Source organism: Bombina bombina, chromosome 2 (genome assembly GCF_027579735.1).
Source record: "Bombina bombina isolate aBomBom1 chromosome 2, aBomBom1.pri, whole genome shotgun sequence".
Taxonomy (NCBI): domain Eukaryota; kingdom Metazoa; phylum Chordata; class Amphibia; order Anura; family Bombinatoridae; genus Bombina; species Bombina bombina.
The window spans coordinates 985202312-985225274 of NC_069500.1; the positions used below are offsets into that span (position 1 = coordinate 985202312).

The 22963-nt window shown below is 38.0% G+C and overlaps 1 protein-coding gene across 1 annotated transcript in view; it reads left to right on the top strand.

Moving 5' to 3' along the window:
* The window catches only part of ARHGEF38 (Rho guanine nucleotide exchange factor 38), a 124192-nt gene that overhangs the window by 97298 nt on the left and 3931 nt on the right, over positions 1-22963 (top strand). The window contains 5 exon segments of the mRNA XM_053700799.1: positions 2801-2923; positions 6423-6743; positions 10823-10963; positions 13025-13223; positions 15594-15856. Of these exon segments, the coding sequence (XP_053556774.1) occupies positions 2801-2923; positions 6423-6743; positions 10823-10963; positions 13025-13223; positions 15594-15856 (1047 nt within the window).

The following is a 22963-nucleotide window of genomic DNA, read 5'->3' on the forward strand; positions in this document are numbered from 1 at the left end:
TGAAGCCAATTCTGTACCCTTCTGAAACAATGTTCTGAATCCAGAGATTGTGAACAGAATTGAACCAAATTTCTTTGAAAAAACGTAATCTGCCCCCTACCAGCTGAGCTGGAATGAGGGCCGCACCTTCAGGTGGACTTGGGAGCTGGCTTTGGTTTTCTAAAAGGCTTGGATTTATTCCAGACTGGAGATGGTTTCCAAACTGATACCGCTCCTGAGGATGAAGGATCAGGCTTTTGTTCCTTGTTGTGACGAAAGGAACGAAAACGATTATTAGACCTAAATTTACCTTTAGATTTTTTATCCTGTGGTAAAAAAGTTCCTTTCCCTCCAGTAACAGTTGAGATAATAGAATCCAACTGAGAACCACATAATTTATTACCCTGGAAAGAAAGGGAAAGCAGAGTAGACTTAGAAGACATATCAGCATTCCAAGTTTTAAGCCATAAAGCTCTTCTAGCTAAAATAGCTAGAGACATATACCTGACATCAACTCTAATGATATCAAAGATGGCATCACAAATAAAATTATTAGCATGTTGTAGAAGAATAATAATGCTATGAGAATTATGATCTGTTACTTGTTGCGCTAAAGCTTCTAACCAAAAGGTTGAAGCTGCAGCAACATCCGCTAAAGATATAGCAGGTCTAAGAAGATTACCTGAACACAAGTTAGCTTTTCTTAGAAAGGATTCAATTTTCCTATCTAAAGGATCCTTAAAGGAAGTACCATCTGCCGTAGGAATAGTAGTACGCTTAGCAAGAGTAGAGACAGCCCCATCAACCTTAGGGATTTTGTCCCAAAATTCTAATCTGTCAGATGGCACAGGATATAATTGCTTAAAACGTTTAGAAGGAGTAAAAGAATTACCCAAATTATTCCATTCCCTGGAAATTACTTCAGAAATAGCACCAGGGACAGGAAAAACTTCTGGAATAACTACAGGAGATTTAAAAACCTTATCTAAACGTTTAGATTTAGTATCAAGAGGACTAGAATCCTCAATTTCTAATGCAATTAGGACTTCTTTAAGTAAAGAACGAATAAATTCCATTTTAAATAAATATGAAGATTTATCAGCATCAACCTCTGAGACAGAATCCTTTGAATCAGAAGAAACAATATCAGTATCAGAATGATGATGTTCATTTAAAAATTCATCTGAAAAATGAGAAGTTTTAAAAGACTTTTTACGTTTACTAGAAGGAGGAATAACAGACATAGCCTTCTTAATGGATTTAGAAACAAAATCTCTTATGTTATCAGGAACACTCTGAGTATTAGATGTTGACGGAACAGCAAAAGGTAATGTAACAGTACTAAAGGAAATATTATCTGCATTAGCAAGTTTGTCATGACAAACAGTACAAACAACAGCTGGAGGAACAGATACCAAAAGTTTACAGCAGATACACTTAGCTTTGGTAGCTCCAGCACCAGGCAGGGATATTCCAGAAGTATCTTCTGACTCAGCTTCAACGTGGGACATCTTGCAATATGTAATAGAAAAAACAACATATAAAGCAAAATTGATCAAATTCCTTAAATGACAGTTTCAGGAATGGGAAAAAAATGCCATAGAACAAGCTTCTAGCAACCAGAAGCACAAAATAATGAGACTTAAATAATGTGGAGACAATAGTGACGCCCATATTTTTTAGCGCCAAAAAAGCCGCCCACATTATTTGGCGCCTAAATGCTTTTGGCGACAAAATGACGCCACATCCGGAACACTGACACTTTTGGCGCAAAAAAAACGTCAAAAATGATGCAACTTCCGGCGACACGTATGACGCCGGAAACAGAAAAAAAAATTTTGTGCCAAAAAAGTCTGCGCCAAGAATGACGCAATAAAATGAAGCATTTTCAGCCCCCGCGAGCCTAACAGCCCACAGGGAAAAGTCAAAATTTTAAGGTAAGAAAAAATGATTTATTCATATGCATTATCCCAAATATGAAACTGACTGTCTGAAATAAGGAATGTTGAACATCCTGAGTCAAGGCAAATAAATGTTTGAATACATATATTTAGAACTTTATATAAAAGTGCCCAACCATAGCTTAGAGTGTCACAGAAAATAAGACTTACTTACCCCAGGACACTCATCTACATGTAGTAGAAAGCCAAACCAGTATTGAAACGAGAATCAGTAGAGGAAATGGTATATATAAGAGTATATCGTCGATCTGAAAAGGGAGGTAAGAGATGAATCTCTACGACCGATAACAGAGAACCTATGAAATAGACCCCGTAGAAGGAGATCACTGCATTCAAATAGGCAATACTCTCCTCACATCCCTCTGACATTCACTCGCTGAAAGGAAAACCGGGCTCCAACCTGCTGCGGAGCGCATATCAACGTAGAATCTAGCACAAACTTACTTCACCACCTCCATAGGAGGCAAAGTTTGTAAAACTGATTTGTGGGTGTGGTGAGGGGTGTATTTATAGGCATTTTGAGGTTTGGGAAACTTTGCCCCTCCTGGTAGGAATGTATATCCCATACGTCACTAGCTCATGGACTCTTGCTAATTACATGAAAGAAAGATAAATTATTAAAACACCTTTTTAAAAAATAAAAAACATATGCTTTAATGTTTGACTCAAAAAAGTAAAACATTGAGTACAGTGTCCATTAAACTATAAAAACAATGAAAAATAATCATGAATGAACAACGAATGTTAATGGAAAATATGATGTTAAGTATTATGCAGTTATTGCAACTATAAAAACCTTCCTTTGCAAAACTTGCCATGTTATTGAATTATTTGCTAAATTATTTTCCCTTCCCTTTAAGGATGCCATGCCAGGGACTGAAATATGCACAAAAGAGTTACAAAACCTTCTCCATGATGAAAACCTGGGATCAAGTGAAGAATTACATAGCCACAGCAACACTGAATCACACTATGAATGTTTTGTAAGTCTGTCTTTCATTGCTGGCTACCAGTGCATCTAAAATAATTTAAAGGGTGTACTACAATTTTGAAAAAGCATATTACCCGTATTGTCCTGAGTATAGGCTGCACCCGATTATAAGCTGCACCCTTAAAATTTGGTGGCATTTTAAAGAAAATTTAATTTTTAAAGCAAATATACACATTAGTAGAACAGTAAAACAGTATTTTATATAATGAATAGGAACACATGTAACGTTTTTTTTAACACTTTTGGTATCAATTATACAGTTATTCCTGCGTTTGAAGGCAATGTTATATGCTCACAGAAATACGGTAGCTGTACTGAGTTTTTTTAAGACTCTCATTAAAACCATTTTCCCCTTTGAAAAAAAAAGACTCAAGAGCAAAAGTGATCAATTAAACTATGGTAACAATCATTTATTTAATTAACCACACACAAGTGTATACTAACAAAGATAAAAACTTACAGTGATATTCCAATTGCATCCAAAGGCGTCATAAAAACAAATAGTTGATAATATTGAATGACATCGGACACCGTAGATAACATCCCAATTTTAGGCTGTACTCGATTATAGGTCGCACCCCTAATTTAAAGATTTAAATGGGGGGGGGGGGGAGTGCGGCCGTTACTCAGGACAATACAGTATTTTACAGTATTTTACAAGAACTAAAGTTTATTATTTTGGAAGAAATAACATGTATTCCTTAGGACAGAGCACTTATATACTCATATATTTTGCATATGAAAAGCACAATTTTAATATGTTAAAATATTTGTCAGATACACAGCTAGTTTTTTTCCAAGTGTTAATCCTTCCTCAAAACTAACCTCTTCAGAAACCGAGCACCTAACCTTTTTAGTACACATTAAATACCAAATTTGGAAACTCAATATCCTCCCCACACCAGAATTTCTATCAGTTCAATCTGCAATGTTACTTTGCCCTTTGTTTCTCAATACCCTTAGAATGTAATCTATCAATATAGCAGTTCTTTCTAATCCATCTATATTAGTCTGCTTATCCCTGTCTTGTGTTTTTTTTTATTGTAGTCTCTGTATAATTTTTTTTTTAAAATATGATGGAACACTACAAATAAAGATGCTATTAGTAAACAATTATCTGGTCTGGACACCACAAAGTAAAGTGACTAAACTGCAATAAAAAAACTCTGCTCTCTTATTAATAATATATACGGTGCCTTGACACCAGAGAAACTTACTGTTTGGAGATGTGTTAGTGTAAAGCTACTTTATATTATTAAAAAAATGATAGCTGTTCTTAAAGGGACAGTCTACTTGAACATGTTTATTGTTTAAAAAGATATATAATTGCTTTATTACCCATTGCCCAGTTTTGCATAATAAACACTGTTATATTAATATAAAATTTGCCTCTGTGATTACATTGTATCTAAGTCTCTGTAGACTGTTACCTTATCTCAGTTCTTTTGACAGACTTGCATTTTGCCTGTCAGTGCTGACTCATAAATAACCCCACGGGAGTGAGCACAATGTTATCTATATGGCAAACACAAACTAGCACTGTCTAACTGCGAAAAATGGTCAAAATGCACTGAGAAAAGAGGTGGCCTTCAAGAGAGAAGAAAGCAAATTTGATGACAAAAGTAAATTGGAAAGTTGTTGACTGTCCCTTTAACTTTAAAAATGTATTTCTCACAATTTCTATCTTAAGTATAGGTTGATTAATTTTCAGGAAAGCCTTATAAATGCCCCAGGCATTATACAATTTCTCTATTGAATTTGCCACTTTCGCTTTTATTGAAAGTCAATGGATCAACCACCTTGTATTTTATTTTTACGTATGGTATGGAAGTTTATGAACAGCTTTATTGGTGAAAACCTATCCCTTGGAATATAACACTTGCTGTAAACTAAAGCGTCTACTGTTCTGATTCTGGACAAAAATATATTCCAAGTGCATTTAAAATGCTTCTGAGAAATATTTTTCAGATAGTATCCCCAAAAAGGTTTTGCGCAACATCATTTAGTTCACTGCTACAAGGAGTCCGCTCTGTATTTTTTTTTATTTGTTCACTGTTTCTGCAGCAGGGAATTTTAACGACCTTTAATTATAGAGAATTCCAATTCTCGTTATGTTCACAAATCCATAACATTTTCAGTGTAGTGAAAAAAATAGGATCCTTTAAAAAGGGTGACAATTAAATAAGGTAATTATACAAGAAGAAAAAAAATACTGAGAGACTGAAATTCCATATCAGTGTGAAGACTGCCCTATCCATGCGTATCAATTTACATGCATAATTATATTTAATTAAAAACAAGAATGCACAATTAAAAGGATATGAAACACAAATGTTTTCTTTTATAATTCAGATAGAGTATGCAATTTTAAACTTTCTATTCTACTATCTATATATACTATCTATTTTGCTTTATTCTCTTAGGATCCTTTGTTGAAAAGCTTACCTAGGTAGGCTCAGGAGCAGCACTGTACTACTTGGAGCTAGCTGTTGACTGACGGCTGTCACTGGCTCACCTGATGTGTTCAGCTAGCTCCAAGTAGTGCATTGCTGCTCCTTTATCAAATAATGCCAAGAGAATTATGCAAATTTAATAATAAAAGTAAATTGGAAATTAGTTTAAAATCGTATATACTCGATCTCAATCATAAAAGGAAAAAGGTTGGGTTTCATATTCTTTTAAAGACGGGAGGAAAACAGTATAGTTACAAAGCAGAATATTTTGATAATTAAGACTAAAATGTTTAATTAACAGAAGAAAGAGAAACAAATATAGTATCACAATACACGTATTGCACCTAAAGGACACATAGTCACAAATACTAAGATTTTATACCAGTAGTTGACTTTACTCCAATAGCCACATACACTATTTCTAGAGATGTTTGCATAAGGAACCATGATGTTTGGTGATTTATGAGTATCATATTATAGTGGATAAATAGTATTCTCCCTTCACCTCCAGAACAGTAGAAAACATTAATAAATTATCAATATTAAAAATACTTTGGGCAACCACAATGCTAAAATATGTTAAGTAATCAAATAGGGTATGAGGTTTTAAAATACATAAAAAAAAGCAGTTTAGCCAAACAAATATCATAAGTTGTCAAAATCAGTGTTTCAATAGAACTGATTCTTCCATTTCCAAGACTAAGACCATTAACATGTCAAAGTGTTTGCCAAATATTGCTGTGTGTAAGTTATTTTGCCATTACTGGAACAGATTCCACAGTTCTAGAGAAACTTTATCTAGTGTCATGCGTTATCCTCAGAAATGATAGGTTAAGAAAACACATCGTACATATATATAAGGCAAATGGGATTTTTGTTTTGTTACGTTGTGAGTCATTCCAAGCCATAAAATGCAAATGGCTTAAACCGATGCCTCTTAGTATCATAGTAAAAATATGGCCATATTACATTTGCATATGTGATTGCTATATGATATTTATTAACTAAATGTTTCATCTTTCCTTTTTGGCGCTACAGGCCAGCAAACTAACCAGCCACGTCATGACGCCATTGAGCATCCTACACGCCATGTTTCCCATGCCCCAAAAACTGATTCAGAAACGTTATGATAAACTGCTTGACTATCACAGCTGCCTTCAGAGGCCTGGAGATGCTGAAATGGATCAGGCCCGAAAGGTCTATGAAGCTCTCAATGCACAGCTTGTAGAGGAACTGCAAACCTTTAACAAGGCTGCACGAAGTGTCCTGGGCAACTGCCTTTATTTTTTCATCACAATAATGAAGGACATTTTGTCAGCTGCAAAGGAGTCCTGTGCTTCATACGCTGACATTTCCCCAGTAAGTAAGAAAAAAAACACAAAAAAATGACCTTACTCTTGCATTAAATAGGTTATTGCCTGGTTCAAGGTTTGGCAGTGATGTACTGTAAAGATGACCTGCTTAGTAATTAACCTCATGTTATACACAAATACACAATGCAAGCTGAGACAGATGAAAAGATTTAGAGTATGCATTTGATTGTAAAGGGGTTTTTTGGGGGTTATTTTATGGCGATGCTATGAACCTACATTCATTACTATGGCTCCCTCAACCCTCTACAGGGCCAGCTAAGCAGAGTTGGCAATTTAGTGCCTTTTATACAAGCCTTGCGCTCTGCCCAAAGAAAGCATACAGGTAAAACAAAAATAAGGGTAGTTATAGGTAAAAAGAAAACCAGTCCCTGACTTGTACTCTCTTGATATGTAGATTTGTGGTCAACTTCAGTTGCCCTAAATTTTCTGTTCTAGAACAGGGGTAGTGAACCATGATACATGTGGTGACACACAAAAAACTTTGGTGGTGTGTTATGCCATATAACTAATTTCTAATGTTATACTGCCCAGACAACTGCCAATCAAAGCCCAGTTTAATGTTGCTGTGATCTGTGACGTCCCACTTATGACATCCATCTAGGTAGTACATTGGGAACTATAAGTTCCAGCATGCTGAGACCTAGGTGAATCACTTTGCAACTGCCTGCATAGTGTAGCGTAGTGATGCTTTATATATGAATAGTATATATAAAATAGAGAACATACTATGTATACATTTTCATCTTTATTTATTACTGGTAGCTTATAACAACTGTGTTTTTGACAAGAGATATTTGTAATCTTTATTTCAAACACTGTGAGAAGACATATTCCTGAGCAATTCCTCCTTTAATAAACAAGCATTGTGGTAAAATTCCTGCACACTTGGTCATCAGGGGCAAATTTATATTTACAGAGTCCCTAACAAGCGGCATATGCCATCCAGGTATACCCAGCTTCTAAGTAAGTTTTTAAACGGTTTTACACTGGATTTTTAGATCAGTATCTGTGCATATTATTTTTTATAGTAGTGTCTATTACATGCAGTTATATGAAAATTGGTGTATACTGTCCCTTTAATGTTGGCATACAGTACATTGTTTTGCAATTGTTATCAGTTAAAGCCAATTAGGGGCAGATGTCTAGTAGGGTTAGCGTTGAGAAGTCTGTAGGATGCCTTTTCAGTTCTAATAATGGGAAAATTCATTTTTCAGAGTTAAATTACACAAAAGGGGTAAAATAAATAACAAATGATAGTTGTTTCATTAGAAAATATAAACCTTTTTATGTAATAAAAATCTCAAGATGTTTTACTGTCCCTTTAAATTTGACTTACACCCATCTGTGTAGAAAATGTCGGGCATCTAACAGCTCTGATGTGTGGGGTGATACTATAGAGGGATACAGGGGATGTGAAGCTACAGTGCTTTCATAATGCTGATGACAGGGCCATGCCAGTTTGTTCTTTGTGACTCTAAGGGGGCGATTTATCAAGCTGAGGCGGACAGGGGCGCACATATACGTGTCCCTGTCTGCCACAGCTCGCCTCTGGCGGGCTGAATTTCCCTAGCGGAATTCAGCATTGCACACGAGCACTATTTTGTGCTCAAGTGCAATCCCACCCCCTGTCTGCGCACAGCCAATCACGTGCGGGCAGGAGCTTTCAATGTCCCCGGTCGGACTAGACCGCAGAGATTGACTTTCGCCACTTTAGAGGTGGCGAAAGATTAGGGAAGCAGCGGTCTGATGACCGCTGCTTGTTAAATACGGCGTGCAGCTTCTCTTGTGAGAACCTGCAGCCGTAGTGGGTCAAAAGGCTTGCAAAGCCTTTGATAAATCGACCCCTAAGTTTGCACTTCCCATATGCTGGCTATCCCAGACATTTCTGCATGTTCACATGTGTCAGGTTACTTCTTAGTTTAACTCCCTGTCTACTGGAGAGCTCTGGCAGTGCATGATAATTAGCACAACAAAGCTTTCCGTGGCTTTGTATTAGCAAGGGAGATGAACAAAAGGATGCAAGGGCTATCAGCAGTCACATGGGCTTAGTATTGCGATAAGCCATAAAAAGAAGAAGCTTATCTGTGTTGCCTGAAGCTTATCAGCTTCCAGTTTATATCCTGCTCAATCCCCAAAGAAGCGAACTGAATTCCAAACAGCATAGTATCCCCAGTGCCACAGCCAGTCACCTTGCCTGAATGTCTTCTGTCTGTATATCACAAATCCCTTTACATTTGTTCATAACAGTAAGCTGGCTATACCAGTATTCTGCAGCAACCACTTGTTAGAGAGCAGCCTAATGCATTTGTGTCTCATCCTATCTATTCACAGCCATTTAGTACAAATATATTTTATGTAAATAAGGACATGAATTTACTACACTTACATAAAAAGCATATTATCTATATGATTTATATATATATATATATATATATATATATATATATATATATATATATATATATATATATATATATATATTCTACAGGGTTGTAGAAACTCATAGTGCATACAGCTGGGTAATGATGATGAATGGTCTTGTGCGACCATTACATAGGGTAAGTTTGGAAATGTGTTTGAATATTAGTTGAACGTATAGAAAGCAGCATAAGTTGTCCTATTACTAGGGTGACCATATTGCCGCTTTAAAAAGGGACACATATGAAAAATGCATATGTCAGGGTTCTTATACAACACATTTCTTTAATCAGCCCTGACATCAGCATTTTTCATATGTGTACCTTTTTAAAGCGGCAATATGGTCACCCTACCTGTTACAAAGGTTAATACACAGTAATAAAAATGACTAGGACCTTTCCTATATGCAATATGTAACCACTGTTGCCTTTTCATCAGGGTCTCTATATTGCTTAGTCCTTTGACTGTATAAAGCAGGTGTTCCCAAAAGGTAGATCAAAATTGACCAATAGATCTCAAAGACTGTGATCATAAGGACAGAGATCTTCCATTTCCCTCTCAGCCAATAGTAAGAGTATAGGCTTAAAGGGACATTGTGTTCTTACATTCTCTCCCCTTTAATGTTTATTTTTACCTGCTAGAAAAACTCCTTTACCTTTGTTATGTTATTTGAAGTAGCTGCATTTGCCTGTAGAAGCCACCACCTATACTTAAAATATGGTTAAGAAACATGGGGGCCGATTTATCAATGTCTGGTGGACATGATCCGCCTCCGTGAACTGCTTGTGCAATGCTGCTCCCTGCAGATTCATGGCCAATCAGCCGCTAGCGGGGTGTCAATCAACCCAATCGTATATGATCGGGCAGATTGATGTCCGACGCCTCAGAGGAGACGTATGAGTTAAGAGGCAGCGGTCTTAAGACCACTGCTTCTTAACTCCTGTTTCCGGACGAGCCTGAAGGCTTGTGCAGAAACAGATGCATGGGGGCCAGTTGACAGTTTGTTAAATCGGTCCCTTATTCTATGTTGAAAAGCTATGTAAAAGGAGACAACAGCACTAATTCATCTACTAGTAGGGGGTAGGAGAGAGACATAGATTTGTGTATCCTAAATAGCTGGTTGTGCTCAGCCATAGTTAGCATTTCAATACCTATGTTTAGACATAGATAACATTAGCAGGTCTGCTTTACCTGCAGTTTCAACTCGTTTTTATGGCCATGTCCTTGATAGCAATAGGTGATGATTTTAATGAGCAAAAACATAAATCTAAAATGCAAAAAGAAAGGATTAAGGATCAATTTCCCATACATTTAACACTCTGCTGTAGGTATAACAAGTAATAAATCAATAGAAAACATGTTGTCATATCATTCCCAGTAAGTCATTATATTTTATTTATTCTGTTAATGTAAAAATTATACCCTCTGTGAGTCTATCTATCTATCTATCTATCTATCTATCTATCTATCTTTCTGTCTGTCTATTTATATTTTGAATAACCATATTCTTCCTGTTCTACCTTTGTTGCTCCTTCTTCCTTTCTTTTACATGCATTTATGTGTACAAACTGTGCAATAGATAAAGATGATCTTTTTACAATTTGCAATAATGTGACATTAATCTATTGGCTGTCTTTTTGTTGACAGCAGCTCCCTGCAAATGTGAATGAGCTTCAGCAGAGTATCTATGATGGGCTTCAGAATCTGAATTTTTTTAAGGACAATAGCAGTGCCACATTTATTGAGAGGAAACTTAGTTTTGAGAAGAAAAAAACTCTCTCCCCAATGGTAAGTGAGAAACTGCTGTACGTAGAAGATTTGTTATCTTAAAGGGACATACTAGGGTGAAATAAAAATGTTTGATTTTGTTAAAACATTTTATTAAAAAAAAAAAAAAAATTACTATGTGTTTAATACCTTTAAAAGGGTTATACATGCAGTCAAAGTTACACTCCTAGAACAGTCCCATTCTGCTCCAAATAGAGGTAGGGACAGTGATTGGAGAATACTCATGTATGCTTGTTTCTAATTTGCTCACAAGCTGCATGCTTCTCTGGAGTGCCACAAGAGCACAACTTTGACTATGAAAGTAATCCCATAGGATTAAGCAAATAGTAAAATAAAGGATTTTTTTATTTTGTTTTAAATAAAATGCATTTGTGCTGCCTTATGTTTAAATAACTAACTACCCCTCATAATTTGATGCCCCCCCCCCCTTTCCCTCTTACTGCTGCATAGGCACAGGCTTATTTGGCTTAGAGCAAAATCATTTTATTGCTCGATTATTCTCCTATTGTGATCAGGGATAAATGTGACCTATGGATGTAGCTTGAATGTAATATACAGGCAGTCCTCGGGTTACAGACATCCGACTTAAGTACAACTCGTACTTACATACAGAGAAAATAGAGCTTTATCGACAATCCTTCTTTCCAGGATAATCCAAAATACTGAAAACACAATTGTCACAAGGACAGAAAGTGATGTGAAATTTTCTGAACAGAGGCACAGATAGCAAAACAAACTTTATCCTATGCTATCCAAAACAAAAAAAAAATGTTTGGCTAGAGTTTCACCTAAAAAAAAGTGCCTGTTCCAACTTACATACAAATTCAACTTAAGAACAAACCTAAAGTCCCTATCTTGTTCGTAACCCGGGGACTGCCTGTACTGAAGATATTAATTCCTTCATGCATACATTTGTGGAATTAAATCCTTTATTTTAAGTGTTTCCAGTTGTTATTTAGGATTACAGAATTGCTTGGTCTAGACAAAAAGGAAGGCTCACTATGAGATTTGTAGTTAAAAAAAAAATCTTTGTTTTATGCAATATTCACATGATGATAAATTGGTGTTTCATGGTCAAGATAAAAAATAAGAGCTAGATTACGAGTAGAACGCTATGTATTGCTCCCGCTTGTGCGCTAACTCAGCTAGAAGTAAGCTTTCTGCATGTGTCAGGTAAAACATTTTCGCTTGTGTGCTAACCCAACGCACGGAAACAGCTGAAGTTAGAATTTTGTGACCGAGTTAACATACTCCCCCATAGACTTCAATGGAGTGAGAAAAGTGTGTGTGTGTGTGGGGGGTTGAATAATCCCAATCGCATTTTCTCAAGTGAGCTAACCCGACATGAAAATATGAATATTTCACATTCCAATGTTCTTCACATAGCACAATATGTTATATTTATTCATAAATATATAGATAGATAGATAGATAGATAGATAGATAGATAGATAGATAGATAGATAATTGCAGAACCAAGCACTCTCATGTTCACGTTATTGCCCAGGTGCAGGTGGATAAAAATATACATGTATTCCAAAGTAGAGACCGCACACTCAGGACTTGAAAAAACAATTATTGTTTTAATCTTCGTAACGTTTCGGGGTCTCCCCCTTTATCAAACATAAGATTGTCTTTAATGTCAGATAAAAGATGTGTGCACTTATAGATTTCTATATGAAACACTTTGTAATTATGAGGAATTTTTGTAGTCTTGCAATACATTTTCTTGCCAGCTAAATGTGAAAATGTTGTGAATACATTAACATTGGGCGTGTTACAGTTATTTTTCAATAGCCAGACTCCCAGACTGATTGTTCCTGGAGGAGACTGGAAAAAGGGGCAAAATAAATAATGAAAGTATACTGCAGTATATTTTTTTTACTACGCATAAGTAAACAATATTATAAACGCAAAATGTTTCATGTCCCTTTAAAGTTTTTAGATTTCAAAATGTTCAGAATCGTTTTACTGTGCTGAGATCCAATGCTTTTTATGCTTACTAATTATTCAATTTATCATTAGCAAGCAATCAATCATCTCTTTTTGTTTTCCATTAAGCCTGAACTTCCTCGACAGAATCAGAGCCACAGGTGCAAGCTATTGTCTACCTATGGTGCGGATAAACTTTATCAGGCAAAACGCAAGTGCAACGCTACCCAGGAGCTTGATATAGATCTCTATGAAGGAGAGCTGGTGGCTATTGTGGAACACAAGGACCCCTTGGGAAGTACCAGCAGGTGGTTTGTGGACACAGGAAGTAAGTAATAGAACTCTCAGGCAAATATTGACTTTCCTTTGTGTGATTGTCTGACTGACCTACTATGTGAGCACAGTGGTTCACTTCTATTTAAGCAACGAAAGAATTGGCTTAAAATCGTAAAGCATTAACCACCCTCTGATCTCTCAAAGCCAAGTGTAGCTCATAACACAAGAGGCACAGTTCCCATCTTGAATCCAGCAAGAAAGCAATAGAGAACTGGTTCTATAATTGGTTAGATTGTTTGTGCTTCAGGCATTATTTGTGGGATAAAAAGTCAGGAATCAATTCTGTTATTGGAAGTTCTGATACACACAGACTTTATATGTTTGAACATTGGGAATACTGAAGCAATGCCAAGATGCAGTATTATACAGTTTATATATGTTGCATTGCTATTTTTCTGCTTTGTAGTTATTTAAAGAAAACTTGACTCGCTATACCTATTATTTTCTTCAGAAAAAAGCAGCATTAAAGTTTTTGAAATTCAGTGATGCATTTAAAAGGCGTACCCTTCAAAACTCATCATTAAAGGGACATTTTTCTTTGCATAAATGTTTTGTAGGTGATTTATTTATATAGCTCATATGGGGGTGTTTTTGGATCAATGCATATTTTTGTTTATTTTTTAATAACGTGCTGATTTTTAGACTCCTAACTAAGCCCCAAAGTATTAGATGTAGACTGAAGTCTACAGATTCCTGCTGCTCCTGTTTGTGTAATCTGTCTTTTCATATGGGGGGGAGTGGGGAGTGTCTGCACTTCCTGATTTCTCAGCCCCTTTCGGTGGGTGTCCCAGACTAATCTCATCAGCAGTGCTAAACTGGGAGCTTCTAAGTAAGTTTTTAAACGGTTTTATACTGGATTTTTAGATTGGTATCTGTGCATATTCTTCTTTATAGTAGTATCACATGTAGTTATATGAAAACTGGTGTACACTGTCTTTTAAACTGTTTTAATCTTATAAAACTAATAGATAGGTGGACTGTACTACTTGGTGTGTTTTTACAATTTAAATCTATGGTCTAGTTCAGTGTTGTGTAGCATATGGCCCAGGAACCACATTGTGGCCCTCCACTGCTTTGTTCCGGCCATCACATTTCCCTATTCCTTTCTATTTGCAACACACATAACATTCTTGCCAACTGGATCTTCCCAGGATGATCTAACATTCATTGTTGTAAGTAAATGTTACATTTGAAATGAGTCTCTTAGGCTTAACAGTCATAATCAGCAATCAAATATTACATCCTAATGTAACATTGAACTATTGATTCTCATAGTACAAATCTATGAGAAGCAACAGATCCTTTTTCTTAAATTTAAAGGGACAGTACATGATAATATTTTCTCCCCTTTAATGTATTCCCAATTATCCATTTCACTTGTTGGAGTATTTTTTTTTTTTTTACTTTTATTTTGTTATTTTAAATAGCTATTTTCCCTGTGGTTTCTCCACCTATATTAAAATTTCAGTACTTAAGTACCGGCTATATTAAAACTATGTAAACAAGACGCTGCAGAAGAATTTATACTCCAAGTGAGTGTGTGTGTAATAGAGAAAGAAATAAAATGTTAAATTTCAATTGCACTTGTTTATATAGAGAAAAAAAAAGATAAGGTAGTCTGCTCTCCCGACAAGCTTCATCTATTGTAACAGGTTGTGGTTTCAACTAGCAAAACACCTATTTGACATACAAAAATAAACATAAAAGATCAACTTTCCAAACATTTTATGCTCTGCAGTTGCTATAACAAATCATTGGAAGCACATTAAGGGCAAACCAATTTTACAGTACATTGTCCCTTTAATGTTACAATCAAAATATGCAAATGTAACATTATAAACATCAAATTATAAAAATTAGTAGTCAAAATGATTACTCAGTGTCAAAAATATTTTGAGCATTTTGCTTCTTAAAAGGGTTCAATCTCTCAAGGAAGCAAGGTCATACAGTAATTTATTAAAGGACATAATAGTTCAAATTGAAATGCGCATGCGCGGCATTTTTATGTATTGTGGCGTGCTGCGTATTATGTCAGTGATGACTCAATTTACATAATGCACAGAAGCACCGTCTCTAACTGGTGCACTGGGCACCAACAGCATATGTGCATATGCCCCTGAACCAGTGATTAGCATAACTAGAAATACCTTTGCTAACACAAGTATATTAAAAAAAACACTACTATCAAAACTTAAATATTCTCACGCACATTTTGATTTTGTACTATTTAATTTAACAAGAGTTTGAATCTTCTTAATAAAATGCATTACACAGACTTACCTGTTAGCTTAGACATTTTAATACTAAGCACAGGATGGATGTTTCTATTAATACTAATGTTTGTCACATTTTTCTCCTGCAGTCCGTAAAGGCTATGTATATTCCTCCTTCCTGAAACCCTACAATCCAGGGAAGGTGCAGAAGGACTTGTCAGATAACTCTTTCTGTGATGATGACTTTGATAACATCAGCCTTTTCGTCTCCTCTCGGCCACCCCGTGACCAAAACAGAAGAACTTCAGTGGGAAGTGCCAGCGACAGCAGCCCCTCTATAAATGGTGATGACGAAAAGCATGAAATAAATGAAGCTGATGCAGACAGTTGTCACAATGGAGATGATTATCATGTAAGCAAATCTTATGTTTACTTTTATTAATTGAATCATCATTTAAAGGGTTATTACAGTAAAATACAACATGCTCTCATTTGTTCATCATTTAATCACTATTGACCCAACAAATCTATGTGTTTAACCCCTACAAATGGGTTAAACACATAGGTAAAGTACTGTTGAGAGTCACAGAGAACTGCGGGTGGAAGCTGCCGCCTATTCAATCAGCATCTCTAGTCACATGACTTAGCTGCAATAAAACCTTCTTTGCCACAACTGTTAATTATTATTCAAATTAATTAATTTTCAAATTCTAAACACCACTTGCAAATATATTACTGAAGAACACACAGCTTGCCACTGACATTTTTTAGCATACGTTTCCTATCTTATCACCTCTGCTGAGGCCAGATAGGCACAGATATGCAGCAGTGTTAGGGAGTCAGAGAAGTGATACCCTTTCCCATTTTAAATTACAGAAAAAAGGTGGCAAAATAAATCATGAAAGTACATTGCAAAGTTGTTTTGCTATGCACAACTAAGCATTTTATAGTACAATATCAAATTATTTATGTCCCTTTCAGCTCATTTTCTGATACAAATGAATAAGCAAAAGTATAATTAATACATTTGTAGTTCTTGATTGTAATATTATCCATACAAGTGTTGCATTAAAGGGACACTTTGATATTGTAATATAAAATTTTTAAAGGGATACTGAACCCCAATTTTTTTCTTTCATGATTCACAGAATGCAATTTTAAGCAACTTTCTAATTTACTCCTATTATAAATTTTTTCTTCGTTCTCTTGGTATCTTTATTTGAAAAAACAGGAATGCAAGCTGACGAGCCGGCCCATCTTTGGTTCAGCACCTTGGTACAGCTTTCTGATTGGTGGCTAAATTTACCCACCAATTAGCAAGCGCTATCAAGGGTCTGAACCAAAAATGGGCCGGTGTAATGCTCGTGGGATATTTCCCTATCAGACCAATCTTGGCCAGTAGTCTTCTTATCCCGGCCTCAGGTGGAAAGATAAGGAAATATCCCAGAACAAAAAACCAGGAATGAGAAATGAGGTAAACAGTACTCACAGTAAACAGAGCAATCCTTCACGGTACCAAGGGGTTAAGCAGAGAATGGTCAGAGACAAGCAGGGATCAATACGAGGCAGACAATCCAATCCTTCACAGTAGCAAGGGGTCAAGCAAAGAATGGTCAGAGACAAGCAGAGTTCAGCAACAATAGGCAATCCAATAGTAACCCAGCAATTCAGGGTTTGAGCCGGAGAGTAGTCCGGGACAAGCAGAGTTCTGGCAACAAACAGGCAATCCAATAATAATACAGCAGTTCAGGGGTTAAGCAGGAGAGTATTCAGGGACAAGCAGAGCTCTGGCAACAAACAGGCAATCCAATAGTACAGCAGTTGAGGGGCTAAGCAGGTGAGTAGTCAGGTACAAGCAGAGTTCTGGCAACAGGCAATCCAATAGTACACAGCAGTTCAGGGGTAAAGGCATCCAGGGAGCACAAGATAGAACTATACTTTGGTAGTGTAGTAAGTAAAAGGGGTTATATAAATAGGCGCAGATTCGCGCCAAGGAGGATCCACAGGTTTAATCAGTGCGGCATCCAGAGAGAGACAGCTTGCGGCGATGATGTCATTGACGCACACCTACAACCACCGCCGCGTCCATGGCAACAGCCATGGTTACAGACAGAGCAGTGTGACATAGTCCCCCCCCCTAAGGGTTACCACCGGGAACCAAAGTCGGCTTAGAGAGGAGAGCAAGATGAAACCTGGAGACCAAAGAAGGAGCATGCACATCATGGGCAGGAACCCAGGAATGATCTGCTACAGAGTAACCCTTCTAGTGCACTAGGTATTGGAGTTGCCTCCGTTTGTATCTGGAGTCCAGGATCTTAGCAACTTCATACTCGGGTTCACCGTGGATCAAGAGTAGCAGAGGAGGAGGTCTGAATCGAGTATATCTATTCAAGATATAGTGCTTGAGCAGTGATATGTGGAAGACTGGATGGATGTGCAGGGCTTAGGCATAACTGAGTGTGTATATGTTGCCAATGAGTAGAGAGATCACAAAACCTACTTTCTGCAGCAGGTACAGCTACAGATTGAGGAGAAAGAGGAAAGACCCAGGGTTGATAACCAGCTGCCGCTTAAAATGGAGAACATTGTAGAGAAGAGTTCCAATGACTGTTCTTTGCTAGTTCAGCTAGGGGTAATAACCCAGACCAATTAAAGTGCTGAGAATTGACATAGGCTCTAAGATAGGTTTCAAGATCTTGATTCGTTCTCTCTGTCTGCCCATTAGTTTGGGGATGATAATCTGAAGAGAGAGAGACCGTGGTTCCAATCAATTTACAAAAACCCCTCCAAAAGGCAGAGACAAATTGAGATCCTCTGTCAGAGACAATTTTAACAGGTATACCATGAAGTCGTACTATGTGCAAAAGAAAAAGACTCCTGAGCAGTAGGCAGCTTGGGTAAGGGAATAAAATGAGAAAGTTTTGAGAATCGATCCACCTCAACCCAAATAACAGAATTCTGGTCAGAAACAGGAAGATACACAACAAAATCCATGGCAATGTGCGTCCAAGGTTGTAGGGATCGGGGTGTTTTATTAGTAGCACAGGTCTGACAAGCCTTAACATACTTCTGAGAATCAGACTTTAAGGTAGGCCACCAAACATGTTGAGAGAAATGTTTATGCTGAGCCAGGGTGACCTGAAAATTTGCTATCATGAGCCCAGGATAGCACAGGAGTGCGTAAACTTGGAGGCATGAATAGAATCTCAGGCTCTGCGGGGGTTTTGGAGGGTCTTCTTAACGGAGTGAGTTGAAGTTTCTTGAGAAGAGTGGTGTTGAGTTGTCCTATAACACAGGAACAAGGAATTATGTGCTCATTGGGAGTTTCAGAAGAATCATTTGATAGAGAACTGACTGGAAAGTGCATCAGCCTTTTTGTTCTTGGTCCCAGGAGACTACGAAATTAAAATAGGAAAAGAATAAGGTCCATCTGGCCTGTCAAGGATTTAGTCGATGAGCAGTTTCTAAATACGTTCTTGTGATCAGTAAGAATCTGAATGGGGTTGGCAGTACCCTCTAGCCAATGTCTCCATTCCATAAGGGCCATCTTAATGGCTAAGAGTTCACGGTTTCCCACATAGTAATTCCTTTCTACAGGGGAAAACCTTTTGGAGAAAAAGGCTATAGGATGTGACTTGGAGGTCGAAGGGTCCCTTTGGGTCAAGACTGCACCGGCTCCTATCTCAGAGGCATCAACCTCTAGGGTAAACTGCAGGTCTGAATCAGGATGGCGTAGTACAGGAGCAGTACAAAAGGCCTTTTTCAGGATAGAGAATATGTCTACAGGTACTGGAGGCCAATTCTTGCAGTCTCTGTTTCGTTTAGTCAGATCAATGAGTGGGGGCAACGATTCTGGAGAAGTTCTTTATAAATTTGCGATAATAAGTGGAGAAACCCAGAAACCTTTGTAATTCCTTTAATGTGGTGGGTTGAGGCCATTCCAGAACTGCGGTTAGCTCTGTAGGGTCCATGGCAAAACCCTTCTTGGATATAACGTAGCCAAGAAATTGAATCTGGACTTGATCAAATTCGCATTTCTCCAGTTTAGCTACCAGAGAATTGTTTCTGAGGCGATGAAGCACGTGTTTTACATGCTCATGGTGCTCTTCCAAGGTATTGGAAAAAATGAGGATGTCATCGAAATAGACAATGACGGTACGATTGCGGAGGTCTCAGAAGACATAATTCACAAAGGCTTGAAAGACAGCAGGGGCATTGCACAACCCAAAAGGCATTACTAAATATTCATAATGCCCTGATCTCGTGTTGAAGGCAGTTTTCCACTCATGTCCTGGAAAGATTTGAATAAGATTGTATGCCCCACGAAGATAGAATTTCATAAAGTAGCAGGCATCCTGGAGGGAATCATATAACTCAGTGATCAAAGAGATAGGATACTGGTTCTTGATTGTTATCTTGTTCAAGCTTCTGTAATCAATACAGGGTCTTAAGTTGCCATCCTTTTTTACCGACAAAAAAGAAGCCAGCTCCAGCAGAAGAGGAGGAAGGACGTATAAAGCCTTTGGCTAAGTTCTCTTGGATATACTCCTCCATTCAGCCTTGGAAAGTGGGTACATTTTCCCTTTAGGAAGGGGGGCTCCAGGAAGCAAATCTGTTTTGCAGTTGTAAGGGGGGCGGTGAGGCGGTAGCACATCAGCTGCCTTATTTTCAAAAACATCTGCAAATTCTGTATACACTGAGGGAAGAGTAGACAAGGTTTGAAGAATGGCTACAGGGGTGGGATGCAAAGGAGTAACCCAGACAGGAACGGATTTACCCCAGGAGGCTAGCTGTACCTTAGTCCAATCAAATTAAGGATTGTGTTTGCATAGCCAGGGAAGACCAAGGATAACTGCCTGTGCAGGAGAATGGATGACATTGAATTGCAACTGTTCAGAGTGACTCCCATGGTCAAGGTGAGGGGTGCTGATTCAAAGTGAATTAAACCTGAACCAAGGGGTGTGCCATCCAGATTGGTCATTTTTAGATTAGACATGAAATGGTGATCAAGGAATCCGAGAAGAGTGAGGGGAATTGGTAATGGCCATGCTTAGAGGTACCCCAATCTTATCCTTTAAGCATTGGCCTTTCCCTGCAGGAGATCACAATTCTTGAGTTGATGAGAGCTAGAACCACAATAAAAGCGTAACCTTCTTCTTCTTTGTCTTTTAGATTCAGAGGATTTAAGGGAAGAAAGATCCATAGGTTCCTCTTCAGGAACAGCAGAGGATGCTGAGGGGGTGGAGGATGGCCTAGTAGCTAGTCGAGTAGGGGTCGAGAAGGATAGGGTCTACATGTTCTCTCTCTCACTCTCTCTCAGCTATTCGCTCTTGGAATGGAAGTGAGAATCCAGACTGATACAAAGTGAGACAAATTCATCCAGAGTAGATGGAATGTCACGATAAGTGAGTTCATCCTTAATGCGATCGTGTAGGCCTCGCCTTAAAAACACTGCCATTCCAACTGGTCTCATGTGCCAAGGTGTGGAATTTGATGGCATATTGTGCCACTGACCTATTATTCTGGCGGAGATCCAAGAGGGAGAATTCTGCAGCAGAGGTGCGACCAGAGGTCCCGAATACAGAAGACAGTGCAGAAATGAAGGAATCAGCATCATTCAATAGCTGAGCACTCTGTTCCAGAAGAGGAGAGACCCAGGCTAGAGCATTGTCCTTTAATCAAGAAATAATAAAGGTGATCCTTACCTGATGAGACAGGAAGGTTTGAGGATCATTGCGGAAATGCAGTCTACACTGGTTGAGAAAGCCCCTGCAATCGGTTGTGCCATCATATTTATCAGGTAACGGTATCCAGGGTATATTGCCAGAAGCTGAGGAAGGAACTGCGGCACTAGTAGCAGGGGTAGGATGTGGGGCAACAGGAGTAGAGGTTTTGTCTGCATTAAGTGAGGAAAGCATGGCTGTAATGGTCTCCAGACTTTGCAGATGCATGGCGTAGGTTCCAAGCATTTGTCCCTGAAGAGAGACTGCTCTTGCTAGCTCATTTGGTTCCATGGCCCAAGTATAATGTAATGCCTGTGGGATATTTCCCTATCAGACCATTCCTGGCCAGTAGTCTTCTTATCACAGTGTCAGGTGGAAAGATATGGAAATATCCCAGAACAAAAAACAAGAATGAGAAATGAGGTAAACAGTACTCACAATAAACAGAGCAATCCTTCATGGTACCAAGGGGTTAAGCAGAGAATGGTCAGAGACAAGCAGGGATCAAACCCAGGCAGACAGTCCAATCCTTCACAGTAGCAAGGGGTCAAGCAAAGAATGGTCAGAGACCAGCAGAGTTCAGCAACAATAGGCAATCCAATAGTAACCCAGCAATTCAGGGTTTAAGCCGGAGAGTAGTCAGGGACAAGCAGAGTTCTGGCAACAAACAGGCAATCCAATAGTAATACAGCAGTTCAGGGGCTAAGCAGGAGAGTAGTCAGATATAAGCAGAGTTCTGACAACAAACAGGCAATCCAATAGTACACAGCAGTTCAGGGGTTAAAGCACCCAGGGAGCACAAGATAGAACTATACTTGGGCAGTGTAGTAAGTAAAAGGGGTTACTTACATAGGCACAAATTTGCGCCAAGGAGGATCCACAGGTGTAATCAGTGCAGCATCCAGAGAGATACAGCTTGCAGCGATGACGTCATCGCCACATGCCCACAACTACCGCCGCATCCATGGCAACGGCCATGGTGACAGACAGAGCGGCGTGACAGCTAGCTTGTAAGCTTACATTTCTGCTTTTTAATAAAGATAGCAAAGGAACGAAGAAAAATGTATAATAGGAGTAAATTAGAGTTGCTTAAAATTGCATGCTCTATCTGAATCATGAAAGACAAAATTTGGGTTCAGTATCCCTTTAATTATGTGTAGTAAGTATATAGTCACATATTATTATTATTAATAATGTCCCATTTTCCTGTAACTAAAAAAAAATAAGGTTCTCCTATTACAATGTGTTTTCTTTAAAGTAACAGGGCTGCAATGTTGTAACTTAGTTATCTATTTAAATCCCTTTTTTTTTAAAAAAATTAATATCCCCTGTATTCAGAGATCCTGACAACATGGTACACATACCTTAAAGATAACTAGATTAATCTAGTGATTGAAACTATCCATGTCAAGAGAGAGGTATATTGGGGGTGTTGTTCACTCCTCCAAAAGGGAATATAAAGTGAGAATACAGGGGGAGGCCTTTGGTACCTGCTATGTTCCCTATGATATGTATGATATTTAATACTTCGAGAGATAAATCACTTAGATGTGCGTTGGTTGTTCCAGTCCAGAGTTAAGTTAAGTTATTTAGAAAATTGAATTAGCTTAAAAACATAACATATTGTGTTTTGCTTAGTCTGTACCAATTTGGAGCTGCGTCTCCACACCCTGTAATTTTATCTACATAATTTTCTAAATAAAGCTGATTCAAAAAAAAAAAAAAAAAAGAATATCCCCTTCCAGTGGTGTACTGGGCCATGGGGCGTGGTGGCAATTGCCCTCTGGGTCATGTAA